General features: G+C 45.2%; 1 protein-coding gene across 1 annotated transcript; it reads left to right on the top strand.

The window, feature by feature from the left end:
- The first annotated feature begins 304 nt into the window (after positions 1 to 304).
- On the top strand, positions 305 to 20,187 carry BRI3BP (BRI3 binding protein). Its single transcript, XM_063083722.1, has 3 exons — positions 305 to 508; positions 13,292 to 13,394; positions 19,757 to 20,187. The coding sequence occupies exons 1-3, from the start codon at positions 305 to 307 to the stop codon at positions 20,185 to 20,187; spliced, it is 738 nt and encodes a 245-aa protein (XP_062939792.1).
- The last annotated feature ends 2,472 nt before the right edge of the window (positions 20,188 to 22,659 follow it).

The raw sequence follows: 22,659 nt of genomic DNA, 5'->3' as shown, positions 1-22,659 counted from the left end.
CAAAAATTATTTTTTAAGAAAGCGATGAAAAAGCCCCACCACCAGGTCAGGGAGGGCTCCCGGGGGACCGAAGGTGGGGAGACACGGCGGCCTCGCGGGCGGGCGGCTCTGGCCAGGCGGGGGCGGGGCGCGACGTGGGCAGGGCCGTCGCGCCTTTGCGCGCGGGGCGGGGCAGGTGGCGCAGCGGTGGCGGTGGCGGCGGCAGCTGCTGGCAGAGGCGCCAACGCTGTCCTCGCTGGAGCCCGCAGCGTCCCTGCGCGCAGCCTACACCCTGCACCGCGATCCCGCATCCAGCCGGCCGAGCATGGACGCGCGCGCCTCGGACGGGCCCCGGGCCCAGGCCGGGCTCCTGCTTCTGCTGCTGCTGCTTGGGCTGCTGGCCCCCGGCGCGCAGGGGGCTCGGGGCCGCGGCGGCACCGAGAAGAACAGTTACCGCCGCACGGTCAACACCGTCTCGCAGAGCGTCAGCAGCCTGTTCGGCGAGGACAACGTGCGCGCCGCTCAGAAGGTGGGCGCCGGACCCGCGCCCGCGGTCACCTTGCCCGGGCCGCCGCGCACCTGGCGCCCAGGGCCGGTCTGGGCCGCGCGGGGCCTCCGGGACTGCGCGGGAAGTCTGGGGTCCGGGACGGGGGAGGGGGCACCCGGCCTGCGCCCCGGGGCCGGTGCATGTCGGCTCTGGGCGGCCGGTTCGGGCGCAGGGCCTCCCCTCTCCTCCGCGCCTCACTTCTCCTTGGACCTTGTCGCCCCGTGGCCGCGCGGTCGCGGCCACTCCGGGCTCCTCTGACGCCCGCCGCGCCCCTCATTCATTCATTCACGACGTTTGAATGGGCACCTGCTGTGAGCCAGGCGCCGTCCCCGCCGCCCAGGCGCCCCGCCCGCCGTCGCTCGCGCCCCCATCCCCACGCTGCTGCGCTCTCCCCAGCAACCCCGGATTTGTCTTATCCTCGCACCCGGACCCACTTCCTCTGAGCTCCTTAGCGCCTCCTTCTCCTGCTTGCAAGATATTTGGGCTTATTTTTACTTTACAGAAAAAGAAAAAGAGCAATGCGGTCTTCTCTATTGCTTTGGCAACCTAAGCACCTACTGTGTGCGAGGCTTTTCACTTGGAGCCTTTTCTTTACTTTGGGGCTGTCTAAGAATCTCAGGCAGCCCCCTGAGAATGGTGTCGAGCCTCAGGAAGAACGGGGCGGGGAGTAGGAGGGAGTTCTCCCCAACTCCACTTTCGGTCCTCTGGAGCTGGGTGCCATAGGTGGGCCCAGAATAGCTCCCCAGAAAGGGGAAGTTAAAGGGGATAGTTAGTTACATGTGGTAATGCGGTTCCCTTGCCTTTCCTCCTGTTAATTCTTTTGCCGGCAGCTTGCCCTGGGATTTTGGAGTCAAAGAAGTTTGGGTTCCAGGTAGGGCTCTACCGCTTACAAGCTGGCTGGCTTTAGGCAAGTGGCTTTATTTCTTTAAGCCTCCGTTTTTTTTATCTGTTAAGTGGGAATAGTAATGATAATACCGCCTTCGTTATGAGGTTATGATTATGAATAGTCGGTACCTTCTTGGCCCAGAATCATGACTAAGTTAGTGTCAGTTCTTGTTACTTCATGGCCAGGGTCAAATCAACATTGCTTAGTCTTACTGGAGGACTTTCAGGGTTTAAAAAGAAAAAGTTTTCTGGTTCTTGAGACGGAGGGGAAAACAAAGAATATTAAAACTCAAATCAGGTAGGATTTCCTAACACACTAGGAAAACTTTAACTTGTGTTAGGAAAACTGTAACTTCTGACCACCCTCTCGTATAGGTGTGTGGATGCCTTTTGCAGAGGTTGTGGGTCTGTGTCATCATACTGTAGGAAAATACAGTCTGGGGCAGAGAAATCTTTGTAGGTGGCCAAGGAGGGAGAAAGGGACATGGCTGAACACCTGATGTCAAAGCGACGTGAGTGTGAACTTACTTTCCTCATTACTTACTTTTTTGTCACTGTACCTGAGCCATTGCAAAGCAGAAATCATTTGTTTTAGAGCAAAAAGTCCTGTAGGATAAGCAGGAGGAACCTCTTTTCTCAACTGATGGTTCCATGTGAGAATCTAAGGTCAACAAACATGAAATAAAAAATGGGTGTTTAAGGAAATTTACCTCCTTAAATGGTAGGTATCAATGAAACAGCTGTATTCAGGCAAAGAATCTGATAATCTGGGGGTCAGAGCTCTTCCTGGGGAAAACCAGGGCTTGTGCCTTCAGTTGAAATGATAATACTAACTTCTGTTATTTGCTTAAAATGTGCGAAGTGCTTTTATAAAGTATTTAATCCTTAGAACAACCCTATGAATTAGGTGTTGATACTGCTTCCGTTTTACAGATGAGGAAACTGATGCACAGAATGTTAAAGTGCCTGGCTTCAGGTCTGAGTGGCAGCGCTGGGACTTGAACCTTGGAAGAGTGGGTGTGGAGCCCACATTCATCCCCCTCACAGGGTTGCCTGCCTCATGACCCCCTTCCTTGTTCCCCCAGTCAATGCAGCATCTCGAATGAAACTGACTTATTTCCTGCCACCTAGTGTGGCCCAGACTGGCCAGGTTTGTGGGTATTGTTAATTTTAAGTAAAGGAAAACTGGGTCTGCTAACGATTGTAATTTTCAGAGTGCCTGCAATTACTAATTAGAACCAGACCTGCTTTGTGGGTTGTGTAGTTTGATGGTATTAAAAAAACAAAACAAAACAAACAAAAAAACCCCCAACCGTATTCTAATCTAGGACTTGTCTAAAATAAAACCCATGACCTTCCTGTTTGGAGCATGAGCCTGCTGTCTAGCAGACATGGGTTTGAAACCCAGCTCTGCTTCTCACTAGTTCTGTGACCTTTGGCCAGTTGCTTTAATTCTCTGTGCCTCTCTCTGGTACAGAGGGAGATAAATTGGGGAATTGAATGTGATTAGTTGCGTTATACAATAGCAGGCACTAAATAAGTGTTTAGTAAATGGCAGGAGATACTCAGATATGAAAGGGATTTGTCTCGTAGGACCGTGATATACTCATTCATTCATTAAAAAATTATTAAGCAACTTGTACATGAGTATTTTTAGCAACACTTTTTACAATAGCCAAAAAGAGTAAATATCCCAAATGTCTGTCAGCTGATGAAGGGATAAACAAAATGTGGTCTACCTGTGTAATGGAATGTCATTCAGCCTTCAAAAGGAATTAAGCACTGATACATGCGGCAAAGTGGATGAACCTCGGGAAAAAAAAATGAAAGAAGACAGACACAAAAGGCCACATATTGTATGATTCCATTTATATAAAATATTCAGAATAGAGAAATCCATAGAGACAAAGCAGACTAGTAGTTGCCAGGGGCTGGAGGTAGGGGACATTGGTTGGTTTTTGCTTAATTGATATGGGGTTTTCTTTGGGAGTGATGAAAAAATCTAGAAGTACATAGAGGTGATGGTTGCACAATATTGTGAATTGTACTTATTGCCACCTAGTTGTACACTTGAAAATGGTTTAAATGGTCAATTTCATATTATGTTTACTTTACCACAATTTAAAAAAATTGTTAAGCACCTACTATATGTGCATCGCAAGCCAGACCAAATGATCTCTCTGAGCAAGCTTTCATGGTGGGGTGGCAGCAGGGGGAACGGGCAATAAATAAATCGAAAATAGATGAAACAAGATTATTTCAGAGTGATAGTGCCATTAAGGAAGTAGAATAGGGTGATGTAAGAATATTGGTGGATAATTTTAGTTTAAGCTTAGTATGTCTCTTGCACTGTTTTTTTTTTTTTTTTTTCTTGGCAGCTGGCAGGTATGGGGATCATGAACCCTTGACCTTGGCATTACCAGTTCCATGCTCTCCCAAGTGAGCTAACTGGCCAGCCCACCTGGCACTGTTTTGAGAGAGAGGTTCTGTTATCATCATCTCTTATTTTACAGATGAGGAAACTGAGGCATGGAAAGGTTGAATCTCTTGCCCACAGTTCTGCTGATTATTGATAGAGAGGTGGCAGGGCCCACACTCATGACCTCTGCAGAAATGAAAGTAACTAGAATAGAGTGGCCAGTGAAGCGAGATGGTCCTGAGTGAGGAGAGGACCAGGGGAAGAGTATCACAGGCAGAGGGAACAGCGAGAGCACAGGCCCTGTGGTGGGAGTGGGTATGGTGTATGTGAGGTGTATGGTGTATGGTTAGAGCAGAGTGAGCAAGGGAGGGAGAGACAGCCAGATCATGAAGGACCTAGGGTTTGACAAAACAGACTAGGTGGTGATGCTAGAAAGGCGTTATAAGGAGCCAAAAAGACTGGGACCCAAGAAGGAAGAAGAGGCAGAGGTCTAGGTGTCCTGACTGGAAGAGTCACAGTAGGGGCGTGGAGCAAGGGGCACCAGCTGGGTCCAGGAAGATGAGTTGGCAGGACAGACCTGGGGCATTGGGGCAAGGTTCACAGGTGGCTACATTTGCAATGGAACTCAGGGAAGAAATATAGCTGGATCGAGGAGGTGGCGTGTCCTGAGCGCCAAGCTGAGAAACTGGTGCTTTTTTCCCTTGTTACTTGGTCATAGTTGCATGGAATCCAATTTCAAATGATTCAGAAGGTTAAAAAATACGTTTGTTTCGTATCTCTGATCTCATCTCCCACCCTCCTTCCCAGAAGCAGCCAGATATTCTGAGCATATATAAACACATAGACATAAAGACCTTTCCCCCCTCATTGTTGGTTTTTGTTTATTTTGCGTTATGGATACTGTTTTGCGCTTTCCTTTTTTTTTTTTTTTTTTTCTTTTTGAATGAATAGATTGTGGAGATTAGACCTTATCGGTACAGAAAGCTTTACTTCCTTCTTTTTGAAGGGCTGCAGAGAGCAAATTGTAAGGACTTGTCATAACTGAACCCACTGCTAATGAAATGGTTTGATCCTGTCTTTCGCCACCCCAAATGTGGCAGCAATGAGGATGTTTCTGTACATATTATTTTGTGTGAACATAGACAAGTTTATCTGTAAATTGTTAGAAGTGGAATTGCTGAGTCAGAGTTGTGCGTTTTTTACATTTTTAATTGAAAAGTAATTGGTGCACTTTTCTGCATGTGTAAGTCTGTAGTATAATGAATTGCCACACACTGAGCACACTTATGTGACCAGTATGCAGATCTAGAAATGGATTGTCAGCCTCCCAGAAGTCCCTTGGTGCTCCCATGTGGTCACTAACCCCCCAAGGTCACCACAGTCGCTATGTCTAGCAACATAGATTAGTTTTGTCTGCTTGCAGCCTTTATACACAGCTCCATATTGAGAGATATTACTAAATTATCCTCGAAGGAGTGATACCAGTTTCCACTCCACTGGTTCTGAAACCCTTTCCAATGAAGTGTGCCATTATTATTATGATGAGACAGGCAGTCTTTCATTTATTCAGAATCCATTGGTGTTGTCTTTTCTGGGAATACCTTTTGTTTTCTTTGCTGTTCTTCTATTGAGCTCTTGGTCTTTCTGTTTGTTTTTTAAGATTGCATGTTTTGCTGTTTGCAAGAAAGTATTTTGAGCAAAATAACTTTGACACTTTCCAGTCCTTTTTTTCCCACCAACATTTTAACAGCTTTAGTAGGTGTAATTGACATTACACCTCAACAGACTGCACATATTAGAAGTGTACAAGTTGATAAATTCTGACATGTGTATACCTTTGTAAACATCACCACAGTCAAGATAGAGGTTCCTTTTTTTGTTTGTTTGTTTTTCCTGCTTCTTTAACTTTTCATTTTGAAAGTTTTCAAACTATGAAACGTTGAAAGAATAGAAAAAGGAAAAGCTGTAAACTTCTTACCTAGATTCACCAGTTATTCACATTTCCCCCCAAACTTGTTTTTCTTTTTCTCTATGAACATATTATACACAGACACTCTTTTTTTGCCTAAACCATTTGAAGGTAAGTTTCAGACTTCTTAATACTTTCTCCTGCAGAACCACAATACCATTGTCCCACTCAAGAAACTTAACAATATTATTTTGTAATATATAGTCCATATTTGAATTTCTTTTATAACTTTTTAAAAAATCCAACACCCAATCAAGAATTGCCCGTTGTATTTGTTTTCATGTCTCTTTAGTCTGTCAGAGTTCTCTAACGTTTTGGGGAAGAGGGGAGTTTTATGACTGACATTTTTGAAGAGAACAGACCAATTATTTTTTGTGTGTGTGTGTGTGCATGTAATAGCTTTATTGAGCTATGATTCAGATGTCATAGAATTCATTCCTTGAAAATTCAGTGGTTTTTAGAATATTCACAGCGTTGTACAACTGTCACCACCATCAATTTTAGAATGTTTTCATCACCCAGAAAAGAAACCCCATACACCTGGCATTGATTCCCGATTTCCCCTCAGACCCCAGCCCCAGGCAGCCCCTAATCTACTTTCTGTGTCTATGGATTTGCTTCTTCTGGATATTTCATATTTCATATAAATGGAATCATACAACATGTGGTCCTCTGTGACTGGCTTCTTTCACTTATTATGATGTTTTCAGGTTCATATATGTTGTATCAGCACCGCACTCTCCCGAGTGAGCCACAGGCCGGCCCAGGTTCATATATGTTGTAGAGTGTGTTAGTGCTGCATTCCTTTTTATAGCTTTTATTAATCCACTCATCAGTTGACGGACATTTGGGTTGTTTCCCCTTTTTGTCTCTTATGAATAGTGCTGCTATGAACATCCATGTACAGATTTTTGTGTGGACATACGTTTTCAATATTTGGGGGTATGTACCTAGGAGTGCAATTGCTGGGTCATATGGTAACTTTTCGTTTAACCTTGGGAGGTACCGCTGGGTTGTTTTCCAGGGTGGATACTCTGTTTCACATTCCCACCAGCAATGTGTGAGGGTTCTGGTTTCTCCACATCCTCACCAACATTTGTTATTGTTCGCCTTTTTGAGTCTAAAAAAAAGACTCAAAAATGAATTAGATTGGGGCGATGAGTGTTTGGGGCGAAGTGGTATTGCTGTGGCTTTGACAGACCACTTGTCTCTGAGATGTCAGTGTGTGTCTATTGTCTGTTTCCTCGGGGGTAGACTCTGAGTAGACATTTATGGCCCGAATGCTGCAGAGGGGGCTTTTGTCCTTGCTGCACAAGCACATCAGGGGCGCATGGTGTCCATTTGTGCCATTGCTTGTTGCTTAGTTGATGTTGAGTTCGGTCCCTTGATTGAGGCTGGGCAGACCCTGCGCCCTAGTGGTGCCCTTAATAATTCATACCTGATTTGTATGTATGTTGCAGCATTTTTGGTTCATCTGCCTTTTGCATTTCTATGTATTCTTTAGATGCTTGGGAAACCTCTGAGCTGCCTGATCTCTCACCCCCTCTTTGGCTTGCTTATCAAGGCACCTCTGCCTTTATTAGCCTGCTTTTCCTTAGAGCCAGTTTGCATATGCTTGGAGCTGATGGGGGTGAAGAGAAATTAGGACACTGTTGTCACCTAAGGCATTGGATGACCGGGCCTGCTGCTGCAAGAGGAGGGCTGATGAAATCTCTTGTGTGATCTTGCCCCTCCCACGATGGTGGCTGGGCCTAGTTTCTCTAATGCCACAGGCGTCCAGCGTTTGCTCACCTGACCCCCTGATTTTAACTTTCTGTTCTGAAAATTGTCCAACACACACAAAAGTAGGGTGAAGAGTCGACCCTGTGCCTATCACCCAGCTCTTCCGTGTGTCGACTTTCTGCCATGCTGGTTACCTCTATCTCATTAAATTTTTTTTTTTTTTCTTTTTGTGGCCTGGAATAATATTTTAAAACTAATCTAAGATATATCAGTTCACCCTTGCATATTTAAGTCTGCATCTTTAAGAAATAAAAATTTCGTAAAAGTCATAACCACAATACCATTGTCACAGCTCAATTCCTTAATATCTAACCTGAGTCCATTTCTGTTTGAATTGGGATTCATACAAAGTCTATACATTGCATTTAAAGGCATTTAATTGATATGTCTTTTAAGTCTTTATTTTAAAGAGTAAACTTTATCTTTTTAAAACAGTTTTAGATTTACAGAAAAATCGCACAGATAGTACAGAGTTCCCATACAGTCTGCACCCACTTTCTCTTATTGTTAGCTAAAGTCCATACTTTATTTAGTTTTCCTTAGTCTTCCCCTACAATCTTTTTTCTACACCAGGATCCCATCCAGGACATTATGTTACATTTAGTCCTCATGTCTCCTTAGGTGCCTGTCAGCTGTGACAGTTTCTCAGACTCTCCTTGTTTTGGTGACCTTGACAGTTTGGAGGAGCACTGGTCAGGGCTTTTGTAGGATGCCCCTCTGTTGGAACTTGTCCGATGTTTTTCTCCCAATTAGACTGGGGTGATGAGTGTTTGGGAAGAAGAGCAGAGTTGAGCCGCCATTTGCATCCCATCGTGTGGGGGGGATGTGCAATCAGCACAATCTAGGCTGCTGGTCTCTCATCCTGCAGCGTCTCCTGCAGCCCGCATTTGGCTGGCTGTGTCTTCATGATGGCCTGTCCCCACTCCTCCATCCCCTGTGTCTCCATGAACTGGGAGTTGGCTCTAGAGGCCTGATGCAGTTTGGGCTCCCTTTCACCCAACTTCTGATGGAACTGCTTCCAGAGATGGAACTGCTTCCAGAGATGGAACTGCTTCCAGAGATGGAACTGCTTCCAGAGATGGAACTGCTTCCAGACTCTGTGCCTCACTGTAACCCCCTGCTTGGCCGGTAACAGGACGACAGACTGGGCGGTTTAAACAACAGACGTGTATTTTCTCACAATTCTGGAGGCTAGGAGTCTGAGATCAAGGTGTTGGCAAGGTTGATTTCTTCTGAGCCCCATCATCTTGGCTGCCAGTGGCTATCTTCTCTGTCCTCACGTGGTCATCCCTCTGCGTGTGTCTGTGTCCTGATCTGTTCTTCTAAAGACACCAGTCTTATTGGATTAGGGCCACCATAACAGCCTCATTTCAATTGAATCACCCTGTAAAGACTCCACTCCAAAGACAGTCCCATTCTGAGGTACTGGGGGTTAGGGCTTCAAAGTATGAATTTGTGGGAACTCAGTTTGGCCAATATCATTCCCCTTAGGGTTCCTGTGTCTTCATCCGGACAAAGTGGACAAGGTGTCATGCTGCCAGAGCAGCAGTGCCAGCCCCACAGGGAACAGAGGGAGTTCTCCAACTTGATGTTTAGAAAGGCAGATAGTGGGACCTTACCTGAACTCATCCTCTGCTGCCCTCGGCTAGTTTTTGGGGTGGAGGGTGGGGAGAGCCTGTCCTTCCCACTGTGAGGAAGAGCCTCTGGCCTGGCCCTTTCCTCTCAGCACTGCCTGCTGCTTTTGGGGCATGCTGGTTTCTCAGGTGCAGCAGGTTTCAACACCCGTGTGTAGACTTGTGCTATGTGGGAGGTGATTGCGGGATTGTCATGAGGACCAGGCCTCTGTCTTTGCTGGGAGCTCCAGGTTGCTGCCCTGCCACTCACGAATCTTACAAAAACAGCCTCAGCCGCTGCAGTGTGTGGTGGGCCACTTGCTGTGTGCTGGGCCCTGTGCTGAGGTCTTTTCAGGTTCTAACGTTGAATCCTCTCTTAGTCCCATTTTACAGCAGAGAAAACTGAGGCACAGAAAGGCTCAGCAAGTATGAGCAGTAATGTCTCTTCCTCCCAAAATAACTGCTTCCACACACATGCCTTTCTAGGCCTATTGGTCCCATTTAAAGGTCTGTTGTTCTTTTCTTACAAAAGCCTTGCTTTTTCCCTCCATTTGAACAAATTATAAAAATTGCTATAGATTGACAAACATGTACAACTCACACATACTTTAAAAAATGATAAAAGGGGCTGGCTGGTTAGCTCAGTTGGTTAGAGCACCAAGGTCAAGGGTTCCAAGGGTTCAGATCCCTGTACCAGCCAGCTGCCAAAACAAACAAACAAATAACAATAGAGAATGATAACAGGATAACCAAAATGCGGTATATCCATAAAATGGAATGCTATTTGGCAATAAAAAGGAAAGAAGCACTGATTTGTGCTGCAACATGGGTGAACCTTGAAAATGTTATTTTGAGTGAAAGATGCCAGTCTTGAAAGGTCATGTGTTGTAGGATTCCATTTATATGAAATGTTCAGAACAGTCAAATCCATGGAGACTGAAATCAGATTAGCAGTTGCCTAGGTTGGGTGGAGGAGGGAATGGGAAGCGACTGCTAATGGGTGTGCAGGGTTTCTTTTGGGGCAATAAAAATGTTCTAAACTTAGATTGTGGTGATGATGGCGCAACCATACCAATAATCTAAAACCACTGCATTGTACGCTTTAAAGACGTGAACTTTATGGCATGTAAATTATGTCAATTAAGCTCTTTTAGAAAAAGAATTATAATTAAACCACCACCAAGGTGCCTTCCCCTGGTGAAGATACGCTCTCTATGTTTCCTGTAGACTGTGGCCCCACCTACCCCCATGTGTGTGGTGGCCGTGGCCTGTTCTGCTCTCCCATTTATCACCTCAGTGTTGTCCATCCCTGATTCGTTTTGTCAGTTTTTGAACTTTATATTAAAGGCTTAACACTGAATGCATTCTGTGATCCCAATGTTATTTTTTATGTTGCTGGACATTAACATGGTTGGTTTCTTTCCTTGCTGTGAAATAGCATTGCATTCTATGAGTAGACTACTATCTCATGTGTCTCTTCCATTGCCAATGTGTGCTTGGGTTGTTTCTAGTTCTTTTAGTGTGCTGTATACAATTGCGCTCTGAATGCACGTGTACAAGTGTTCCTCTTGGGTCCTCCACCTCAAGTGTGCATCAGAGTCTGGGAGGGCTGTGGAAACACAGATTGCTGGGCCCCAGCCCCTGAGTGTCTGATGCAGTGCATCTGAGGCGGGGCCCGAGAATCTGCATTTCTAACGTGCTCCCAGTTGATGCTATTGCTGCTGGTCTGGGGACTTCACTCTGAGAACCACTAATCTGGGGTATGTACTGCAAAGTTGAATTTCTGGTTACAATTCTCATTCACACTGATGTTCTATAGCCCTGCTTCTCCCAGATGCCCCCGCCCTCCTACCCCCACCAAAGAGAAGGGCAATCACCCCTCTCTTCTCTCAGCATATGCTTTCTTCTGACGTTCTCCACGTGGTCTTTTTCTGTTTTATCTTTTGGTGGTGTTTCGTTTTTGTTTTATGTAAACCCTTCTATTTTTAATGGCAGCTTTATTGAGATACAATTATATACCATAGAGTTCACCCATTTAAAATGTGCAATTTAATGGTTTTTAGTATATTCACAGATATGTGCAGGCATCACCACAATTTCAGGACATTTTCGTCCCCTGGACCCTTTAGCTATCACTCCCTGCATCCCCAGTCCCTGGCAACCACTAATCTACTTTCTATCTCCATGCATTTGCCTATTCTGGATACTTCACATAAATGAATCATACAATAGTTGTTCTTTTGTGTCTGGCTTCTTTTTCTTAGCATCATGTTTTCAATGTTCATCCATGTAGCATGTGTCAGTGCTTCATTCCATTTTGTGGCCAAATAATATCCCATTGTGGATAGACCACGTTTTGTTTATCCATTCATCAGCTGATGTCCACATGGCCTTTGGATACACAAATCCTCTTGAGTGCTTGCAGCTAGGCAATTTCTTAAGGCTAAAGTTTCATGTCTTCGCAGGACTCTCAGGGTTAATGTTAGAATATTGGGTGTCAATGGGAATTTTGAACATTTATCACGTGCTTAAAGCATTTTACATGAATATCCCATTTAATGCTCACAGTAACAAGAGGTGGTGGGTACCGTTATTTCTATTTGTTAGCTGAAGCCCCAGAGAGCTTACAAATATATACAATATGCCCATAGCCACCCAGCTAGTAAGAGGCAGAGCTGGGATTTGAACCCAGGCAGGCGATGCCTTCCACCCACGGTGCTAGCTCAGAGGTTATCAGTGGCCTGTTCTTTTCTGGTAGTTGATTCACTGCACCCTTCTTCCCCTGTCCTGGAGGAACGACCAAGCCAGGATATCCAAATTTAAAGTGCTGTAGCCAGTTCACTTTGAGGCTTTCAGCCTCCACACATGAGCCCAGTGGCACATGTACGCAGGTTCTGTTGCAGCATCCTGTCTAATAGCGTGGATTGGAAACAACCTAGGTGTCCATCCATAGGGGATTGGTTAGATAGCTGCGGGTGTACTGTCTTTTGAAAGGAGTGAGGCAGCTCTTTGTGGTCTGAGGCTGAGTGATCTTCCAGATAGAATATTACATGAGAAAAGCTGCAGGACTGTACACATACGCTGCCATCTGTGGAAAAGGTATGTCTATACCATTATTTACCTGGCACATCTAAGAGAGGATACATGAGTGCTAATGGCAGTGCCTCCGGAAGGGGATTCAGGTTGCTGGGGAATGAAATGGAAGGTTTACTCTTCACTGAATACCTGCTTGTAGTTTTGAGATGTGTATATAATGTGTTATTTTAAAAAGAAAAGGTTAAATGAAACTGTACTTCATATTCATATTTCTGTAGCCCTTGGTTCTCCAAAATCACCTGGAGAGCTAATAAAAACCTCAGAGGCCTAGGATTGGATAGGGCGTGGGGCTGTATCATTACCATTTCCCAGGAGACTCTGGCACTGCTCCAGTTTGCAAACCATGTTCTCACACTTCAGAGTAGCTCCCTTGTAGAGCCTAACGTCCAGGTGAAATAGGTTGAGGGTAGAAACTCCCACTCTTTAAAAATAAGCAGAGCTGGCCGGTTAGCTCAATTGGTTAGAGCACGGTGCTGATAACGCCAAGGTGCAGGATTCGATCCACGTACTGGCCAGCTGCTAAAAATTTTTTTTCAAATAAATAGAAATGAACAAAAAGGGGGTTGGCCGGTTAGCTCACTTGGTTAGAGCACTGTGTGAGAACACCAAGGTCAAAGGTTTGGGTCCCCACACCGGCCAGCCACCAAAAAAAAAAAAAAGATAAGAAAAGCAGAGACCCTGTGCAAAGAGCAAGTAGGACTGCAGACAAATGGCAGCTGGAGTGAAGCCACTTTGCAGAGTCCCAAGTCCAAGATACATTGCTTGGCCTGCAGGAGGGAGGGGTTGTGTTATAAAATTTCATTCAGTTGTTGGCCAGCCATCAGTCATTAGCAAGCTCGGGTTCATCCCCTGGGCTGGTAGAACATGCCAACGGTGTTATCAGCTATTTTTTCCCCTTGTGGTGTAAACTCAGGAGCTCACGGTTCACTCTTGACTGGACTACATTAGGAAGACACTGGAGTTTGGCTGACTTGGTAGTAACTGTTTTCTTCTTTCTGCAGTTCTTGACCAGGCTGACCGAGAGGTTTGTGTTGGGAGTGGATATGTTCGTGGAGACATTGTGGAAAGTTTGGACAGAAGTCTTGGATGTTCTTGGACTTGACGGTAGGTGTGGGGGGTGTTCATGTAAGGTACCATTTATTCTGGCAGTTCTCAAACATGTGGACTTGGTACCTATGGTGGGTGGTACATGGGAAGGTGGTGGGGACAGGGCAGTGAGGATACGAGTGAACATTCTTTATTTTAATAATTGCATATGTAAATGGCCCATCAAAGCTGCAATTTCCCAGATACTATTTAGGATAAGGTGCAAGTGGATAGTGCTCACCTGTCTGCCCCTGGGCAAACCACATGGACCAGAGTATATACTCTGGTTTATTGAGATCTGTAAAAGAAACTTCTCTAGTCGTTTAGGCAGAAGGGGATTTCATGGAGAATGAGGTGCTCACAGAATCAACAGAAGGGCTGAGGGAGCCCTGCACAGCCCCCAGACACTGTCAAACTGGCTGCCAGGGTGGCCGCTGCTGGAACTGTTGAGTTCAAGGTCACACAACTGTAGCTATGACTTCAGGACTGGGAAGTCACAGCTGCCCGACTAGACTTTACACATTGCTGTGGCAGCAGCTGACATTTCTGGAAGCATGCATGCCAGCAGCAGGAGAAAAACAGCCTCTGCCTCACTCACAATTCAAAGCCCACAGGTGAGGGGACATCCACAGGGCAGAGCCTAATTTCTCTCCAGTCCCTAACTGTTCTCTAACGTCTGCAGTCCTGGAAGGCAGGCTGGAAGGGGTGGCAGCAGACACCACATGAGCCAGTCTGCCGGGTACACCCTGTCTACCACACGGGCGGAGAATCGCCAGGAGAGCAAACCAAACTGGTGTTGTTGGCTCCAGGAGAAGCGTAGTGCAGTTTGATAGTGCAATGTGACATGAAGAGGACCTCAAGGTTCTGGAGTCTTCTCCTGGTGGAATCACACAGGATGCACTTAATTCCTCCAGCAATGAGTTGTGGCAACCATGTGAAGTTTTGTCTACTAGGGACAGCCATTAGTGACACAGTACCCAGGGTTTTTACTGGGGTCTGATCATGTAGGCACCCTCTGCCTGACACATGTCCAAAATCCAGACTCCCAGAAGGAGAGCAGATGTTGGTCATAAACTACACTATTTGTGTAGACAGCCTAGGCCTGTCTTCTCCAGGCTACATCCTTGCCCCAGCTCTACAGCTGGCACCAAGAGGCCCTGTGTTGATAAGAGCGGGTCGACTGTAATCCCACAGCTCAGCCAATCATTTGGGTTGAATTGTGCCCCACAAGAAGATGTGTTCAACTCCTAACCCCTGGGGCCTGTGAATGAGCCCTTGATTGGGAATAGGATCTGTGCAGATGTCGTCAAGTTAGAGGAGGTCATCCTGGATTAGGGTGGACCCTAATCTAATGACCAATGGCCTTATAAGATGTAGGAAATTTGAACACAGAGATACAAAGTAACACACAGGGAGAAGATGACCATGTGAGGACAGAGACAGAGACTGGAGTGATGCAGCCACAAGCCAAGGAATGCCTGGAGCCACCAGAAGGCAGAAAAGGGTCCTCCCCTAGAGCCTTCAGAGGAAGCACAGCCCTGCCATACCTTGATTTCAGACTTCTGGTCTCCAGAACTGCGAGAGGATGAATTTCTGTTGTAAGCCACCCAGTTTGTGATTGTTGGTTATGGCAGCCCCAGGTAGCTAATATAGTCCTCAATCTCAGAATCCCCCTTTGATCCTTGACACTCCCACTCTACCAGTTGGAGACCAGGGCTTGAGGTTCAGCTGCTGACCATCTAAGGCACACTGGTTGATGTTTACTGCCATCACCCCCCAGCTACTTGGAACCATCTCCAGCCTGGATTTATTGAGTTCAACCTTTGGGACGTTTTAAACCAACTTAGGGCACTCCACTACTCAGGCAAAGAATCAGGATGCAACATGGATATCTGAGAGGATGCTGTGCAGCCCGCAGGCCCCTGGGGCTGCTAATGGCCCCTCCTGGGACTTGGCTGAGTCAACACACCACCCAAGTATGGCAATTGTGTGCAATCCCACTTCGCATCCATATCCACCATCTGCCCAGATTGTTAGACTAGGTATTTCCATCTGTGACCAAAGAACATTGGAGAAGCAAACCTGATTGCAGGAAATTGCATGCAGCTTGGAATGAAAAATTGCAAAGTAGGAACAGCCTCCTAATCACATGGGAGAAGATCAGAATAGGATTGTTTGCAGCAGAGCCGTGAGCTGTAAACACTCGCATTCAGGATGAGAGCAGCTGGCACATTCCAGAGGTAGAAAGGACTCACTTCCATGTCGCAGTTTTTCCCCTTTTATTTGATACATAAGCTTCTAGGCATCCAAAGGCCTTTGGAATTTGTGTCTTTTGCTTAGAAATTTGAATGTGAAAAATGCTTTACAGGAAACTGTATACCAACATTGGCTACTCTAGTACAAAATGTTTCTGGAAGCACAGTCCTCTAATTTTTTTCTTCAGAATTTTTCAAAATACTGGTTAGAAAGTGGTGACTCCTTAGCTCAGAGCAGTCCAATACAAATAGAGTGCAAGCCACAGAGTTAATATTAAATTTTCTAGTAACCACATTAAAAAGTAAAAAGAAACCAGTAAAATGAATTTTAATAAGGTATTTTAATTAGCCTGATATATTCAAAACATTATCATCTTAATGATAATATATATTATCATATTTATCATCAATATAAAAGGTTATTAATGAGGTGTCTTACATTTTGGGGGGAACTAGATGTTTGAAATCCAGTCTATATTTGACTCTTAAAGCACATCTCAATTCAGACTTGTCACATTTCACATGCTCAGTACCACGGTGGACGGCACAGCCTTAGTACCCACTCCAAATCTGCTGTCTTGAAAGACTTTTTTGGGGAATAGAGCACTTGTCCAGGAGTTAGAAGGATGAATTTAAGTCCTGAGTCTTCACTGAGTTGCGTACTTCCTCTGAGGCCACCCAACAAAATGAGGAAAATATTAGTCCTGCTGCGATGATGCGCCAGGGTAGAGCAGGGACTGTATGGCTCTGGAAACCAGACTCCCTGGATCCAAATCCCAGCTGTGCCCTGTCCTGGCTGGGTGACCCTGGGCAGGGAGTCCTCTTGTGGGAAATTCTACTGACCTCATTAGCACTTCGTGAGCACTGAATGACATGTAGTGTGGCCAGAACCACACCTGGCCCACAATCAGTACTTGAGAAACACTCAACAGTTTACAAAAGGGCTCTGCTCCAAAAATACATCATCATGCAGTTCTGGGACCTACCCAATGTGATTATGCATGCTGAGGGCCATCTGTGGTTAGTGACACCCAGAGCCAGCTTTCCCTATTGAACCTGTGAGAACTTTACTGATATGCTTATACCCAGCCCAAGCTTAGAAACATGTCTGCTACCAAAACATTCACTTCTCTTTGAGCAGTGTCTTTTATGGGTTGAATGGTGTCCCCCCCAAATTCACATGTCAAGGTCCTAACCCCCAATAGTACCTCAGAATATGACTTTATTTGGAAATAGTGTTGTTGCCAATGTAATTAGTTAAGATGAGGTTATCTTGGACTAGAGTGGGCCCTAATGCAGCATGACTGGTGCCCTCATAAGGAGGGGAGATGTAGACACAATCATGCACCTGGCCAGAACACTGTTTGACAGTGAGGGCAGAGATCGGGTGATGCCTCTGCAAGTCAAGGAATGCCAAGGATTGCTGGCAAACCAAAGAAGCAAAGAAAGGCATCTTTGTACCCACTGGTCACCTTTCTTAGCCCCTTGATAACATGATAGGATGTGTTATGTGGCTTTGGACACATAGTCTGGTCCAGCTGTTCTCAAAGTATGCTCTGAAGAACCCTGGAGTTCTGCGACCTTTCATGGCCGGGGGCGGGAAGGACTGTGAGTTGCTCCCTTTTCCAGCAACATATCTCTGAGACCAGGGGTTTAACACATATACTTCAAGATTTTTTTTTATCGATGACATGTTGAAATGATGATATTTTGAATATGTTGTATAAAATCTTATTAAAATTAATTCTACCTGTTTCATTTTGCCTTTTCATGTGGTACTTGAAAATTTTAAATTGCATATGTGGCCTACATTGAAATGACTCTAAAAAAAACCCAGCAAAAGCTATTGGGGGTCTTCAACAATATTTAAGAGTATAAAACGGTCCTGAGACCAAAAGGTTTGGGAACTGCTGGTTTAGCCTCTTCTTCTGCAGGGTTAGGTGTGAAAGTCAGCTCCAAAGTCAGGACCACATTGAGTCAAAATGCTCACAATGCCTCAGGAAGGCACCATGAAGGAGACTGGCACCCTGGCTTTCGGGGAGTCCTGGTGACCGCGTGCCTTTAGTCCTGGAGGAGGCTGCTGTTTATGAGGTGGAGCCCCAGACACAGTGGCCAGCTGTGCATGACAATCTGATCATTTTGTGGGACTGTGAAATGTTCTCACTGTGGATGTATTTAGAGCCTTGAGGAGCCCCAGATTCAAGTGCTCCTGTCTCATGCTTGCTCTGGATAAATGCACTGCACATCATTGAGTCACACTTTGTCCCACCCCCTCTTTTCCCAAATGCAAAAGTTGATTGTGCATCAGCCAGTGGATCTCGAAGCATAACCCTCACATCAGCAGCATCACGCAAGAACTTGTAAAAGTTGCAGATTCTTTTACCCACCCAGAACCTACTGAACCAGACTTCCTGGGGGCAGGGCCCCACGACCTGTTTTCCCAAGCCTTCCAGGGGATTCTGACTCACTCAGATTTGAGAACCACTGGTATATAAGTTAAATGCATTTAAGAGGTAGCTCCCCTTGGACTTGTTAAACTCCATGAGGAAATAATCAATGTGGGACATTCTGCAAGAAATCTAGCCTGGAAAAACTAGACTTCAGAATGTCCGTGTCGGGCCGAGCCCGTGGCGCACTTGGGAGACTGCGGCTCTGGGAGCGCGGCGACGCTCCTGCCGCGGGTTCGGATCCTATATAGGAATGGCCGGTGCACTCACTGGCTGAGTTCCGGTCACGAAAAAGACAAAAAAAAACAAAAAACAAAACAGAATGTCCGTGTCATGGGACTCTTCTCGATTAAGGAGATGAAGCGATGGCACATGAAGAGTGTGAACCTTCACCGGGTCCTGGTCGGGGTGGGGAGGAAACAGCATGACTAGGAAATCAGATGATGTTATAGAATTAATATTCTTGGGTGTGATTATAGCAGCATGGTTTTGAGGAGAATGATGTCTTTATTCTTAAAAGATGCATGACGAAATATGATATGTGCATCTTTCAAGTAGTTTAACCCCCAATAAATGTAAATAGATAAAGCAAAATATGGCAAATTCTAATAATTGTTAAGCCTAGATGGTTTTGAAAGGAATATTTTACTTTACTGCTCTCTCACACCTTTTCTGTTTGAAATTTTTTTAAGTTGGGCACACAGAAAATGGTACACCTCCATTTCACTGCATTCTTAAGATGGAACTCCATGTGTGTACCAGTTAAGGTTAGGTTTAGCTGTGAGTAACAGAGACCCAAAATAACAGTGCCTTAAACAAGATGGTAGCTTATTATTTTCCTCTTATGTGAAAGTTCACAGGGAGGTGGTTAGGCAGGTATGATAGCTCTGATGCACGTTGTTTTCAGGACCGAAGCACCTTCCGTTTTATTGCTCCCCCATGAATAACCTCCCTGTCCTCATGGCCCAAGGTGGCTGCTTCAGCCCCAGCCATGGTAGCCACATTCTAGCAGACAGAAGAAGAAGAGGTAAAGGGTACATTTCTGCTACTTTTAAGGACAACCCCTTGGAACTGCTGCCAAACACTTATGCTTACTTACCTCTCCTTGGTCAAAGCTTAGTCATATAGCTGCAAGGGAGGCTGGGAAATGCCTTCATTTTAGGCAGCTGTGTGCCCACCCTAAAACTGAGCATTTATTACTGTGGAAATGGAAGGGTAATTGGCAGGCTCTGCCCCACTGTGAAAGGTTTTTTAAACTCATGATATGGGGCCGACCCCATGGCGCACTCGGGAGAGTGCGGCGCTGGGAGCGCAGCAGCACTCCTGCCACGGGTTCGGATCCTATATAGGAATGGCCGGTGCGCTCACTGGCTGAGCGTGGTGCGGCCGGTCACAAAAAAGACAATAATTAATTAATTAATTAATTAATTAATTAACAAACAAACAAACAAACAAACAAACAAACAAACTCATGATATGGCAGGCAGTCTTGAAAGATTGTCCTATGTCTTCCCACACAGCTTAGTACGAAGGTTAAGGGAGTAGCTTACTGTAGGTCCTCAGGTTGTTGCAAAGGCCTTTTAGTAAGCCCAGCAAGTGAGCTGCCTACCCAACTCCAGCTTGCAGAGAAACCGGTGATCCCATGTAACCAGCCCTCTTCCTCTTTTCTGTCCTGCAGTCTCCAACTTGTCCCAGTACTTTAGTCCAGCCTCAGTGGCCAACAGCCCTGCCCGTGCCCTCCTGCTGGTTGGGGTTGTCCTCCTGGCCTACTGGTTCCTGTCCCTGACTCTGGGCTTCACCTTCAGCATCCTGCACATGGTGTTTGGCCGCTTCTTCTGGATCGTGCGGGTCATCCTGTTCTCCATGTCCTGCGTGTACATCCTGCACAAGTATGAGGGGGAGCCTGAGAACGCCGTCCTGCCGCTGTGCTTCGTGGTGGCCATCTACTTCATGACCGGGCCCATGGGGTTCCACTGGCGCAGCAGCCCCAGCAGCCCTGGCAACCCCAGCGTGGAGGAGAAGCTGGAACACCTGGAAAACCAGGTCAGACTGCTCAACATCCGCCTCAACAGGGTGCTAGAAACCCTCGATCGCTCCAAGGACAAATGAAGGTTAGCTGGCCGGCTGGGTCCACTTTTACCAGCACGCTCTCTCGGCCAACAAAAAAGAAGAAAAAAAAGAAAAAACCCATCAAACTCCAAACAATCTTAATAAACATTACTGAGCAAGAAAGTGGCGCTTTGTGGGGGTATTTGCACGTGTATGTCAGCTCTCAGGACGTATTCCAAGAAGAATGAAAAGATCACTTGTGTAGAACTACACACAAAGTGTCATGAGTGGAAAAAATATTTTTTAAACGAAGGATATAACCGTATTGGCTGTACAGTAAGAGAAATTTATCTATGCATAGAGCATAAAGTTAATTTTTTCAAACATTTAAATACATCTTTTGTAAGGTTTTTTAATAAAGGCAGAGTGTATCAAGTTTATTAAAACTTTGCATTGAGGGCAAGAGTATGCTAATTTGACATTTTAGAAAAGTTTAAATGCAAGTGTTTGTTTTTGCAGCTTAGGAATTGGTGGGTAAGGTCTGTGTGCATTGTTTTCATGTTCCAAAACTGTGAGCTTTATTTTGTTTTTTTTTTTTGGTTGATGTTGACTTAGTAAATGTTGTCACTTCTAAATGTGGACAGTTGGGCTTGAACATGAAACTCAACCTCTTTTGGATCCTAGCAACCCCTGCCAAGTTCCTGTCAGCGAGGAGGGATCTTCAAACAGTTCATGGAAAGATTCGTATCATTTAAGTCCATTTTTCTACAAATTTGTTGAAGTACCCTTGTATATTTCTATTATTTCTAGAAGACCTGAGATTTTTGTCCCTCTATACTTGGATATGTTTTAACCTCAACATTTCAAAAAGAAAAATTCAAGGAGAGGGCAAAGAAAAGTCTTTGGGCTTGGATACCAAGAGCTATTTGGTTAAGCATTGAAGATCACTCAATCTATTTGATGTCTTGATTTCACTGTTTGCCAACTAGGCCTATATAGGAAAGCAGTACCCTTGAGGGTTTTTTGTTTATTTTCATTTTGTTCTTGGTTGACTCAGGACCTTAGAAGAAAACAAACAGTAGCTGCTAATCACGATTTCAAGTCTATTACTGCTTATAAAGCATTCTCAGGAATAATAAGCAGCAGTAAACAAGCCTTGGAAAAGCTCTAAATTTTTTTTTTCCTGAAATTTTTACAATACTTGTGTTAGGTGTTTTTTGTGAAGTCTGTTGTGTCCTCAATTTAGGTGTCTGTGGGGGCAGAGAGTGACGCAGCGGGGACAGCTGTTAGGGCCCTGGGCAGGGGCTGGTGGCAATGCCCCTTTGCTAGGATGTTAGGAAAGGAAGCCCATCTTCTCCAGAATGCAGCTTTGTAGGCTGCCAGGGATCCCAAGGGTCTCCATAGTCCTTCCTTGCCACCGGCATGCCCCGGCAGCCCTGTGTGCAGATTTTTGGAGACTGTCAGATGTGGTAGAAACAAGACCTTTGGGCCAGGTATCAGTTTAGAGAAAACTTAGCTGTCTACCAACTCTTGTGCAGGGTTTCGGTGAAGTTTTATTTTTGGTTGCAAGCAGATGTTTTAGAGGATGTTTATGAAACTTCTATTTTTAAGGTGCACATAATGGGACCCAAACTCTCCTGCATTTTGTTCACTTCCTAAAATGCATCCCTGTTCTCTAGGATTTGCTTGAGCAAATCTTTTATCCATGAGCATTTGAAACACATGATGTCTGTATTGAAGCCATTCCAGTTTCGTCATTTAGACACTTATTGGCAAATCTATTTTAGCACAGGTATAAGTAACTTGGGGGAGGTCATTGTTATCCTTTTCGTTTTTTTGTAGCTGGCTGGTATACTTTGTCCTTTCTTTTTGTGCATTTGGCTATACCATGTTTAGGTACCAAAACATTGCTTTGTTTAAGTTGGCCAGGAGAAAATTGGCCTTCTGTACACAAAGCCAATGATTCCTGCCCTTGTTTTGGCTCTTTCCTTGTTTGTGGTCATTGCAGAATGCCCAGTGTTAAGTGTTAAACTGTCACTGGACTAGGTATAATATCTACTCCGTTCCTCCCCACTGTCATACCTGAAACAGGAAGGGCACTGCACACTACTGAGATCTAGGTGGGCTAATCATTTTAACTTCTAGAAAATTGAGGGAGGTACGTGTATCTGGGTGCTGGCGGATTGAGACCACAAGCATCCATTGAAAATTGCTGTTAAATATATGTACCCTTTTTTTCAATTTGGCTAAATCTAGGCCTTGAAGCCAGTTTTACAGTTTGCTACACTAAAGTGAAAGATGTCCTCTTTGTTAATGAAAGAACCAACAGCTAATTAAAGTGTCACTTCAGGGTAGAACAATATTTGAAATTCTGATAGAAATCCTAGATGCTAGGTCTGAAAAAGTCTTGGTTTTTAATGCATAAATTTCACTTTCGTTTGGACATGTTCTTAACCCCAAATAGTTTAGGATTGTTTATTTCTTTCTCCATTCCGACCCTGCTTAGCTTTCAAGATCAGACGGGATCAGGCG

Source organism: Cynocephalus volans, chromosome 2 (assembly GCF_027409185.1).
Source record: "Cynocephalus volans isolate mCynVol1 chromosome 2, mCynVol1.pri, whole genome shotgun sequence".
In the NCBI taxonomy this organism is placed as follows: Eukaryota; Metazoa; Chordata; class Mammalia; order Dermoptera; family Cynocephalidae; genus Cynocephalus; species Cynocephalus volans.
The sequence above is the reverse complement of the archived record's forward strand: the minus strand, read 5'-3'. Positions and strand labels throughout refer to the sequence as shown.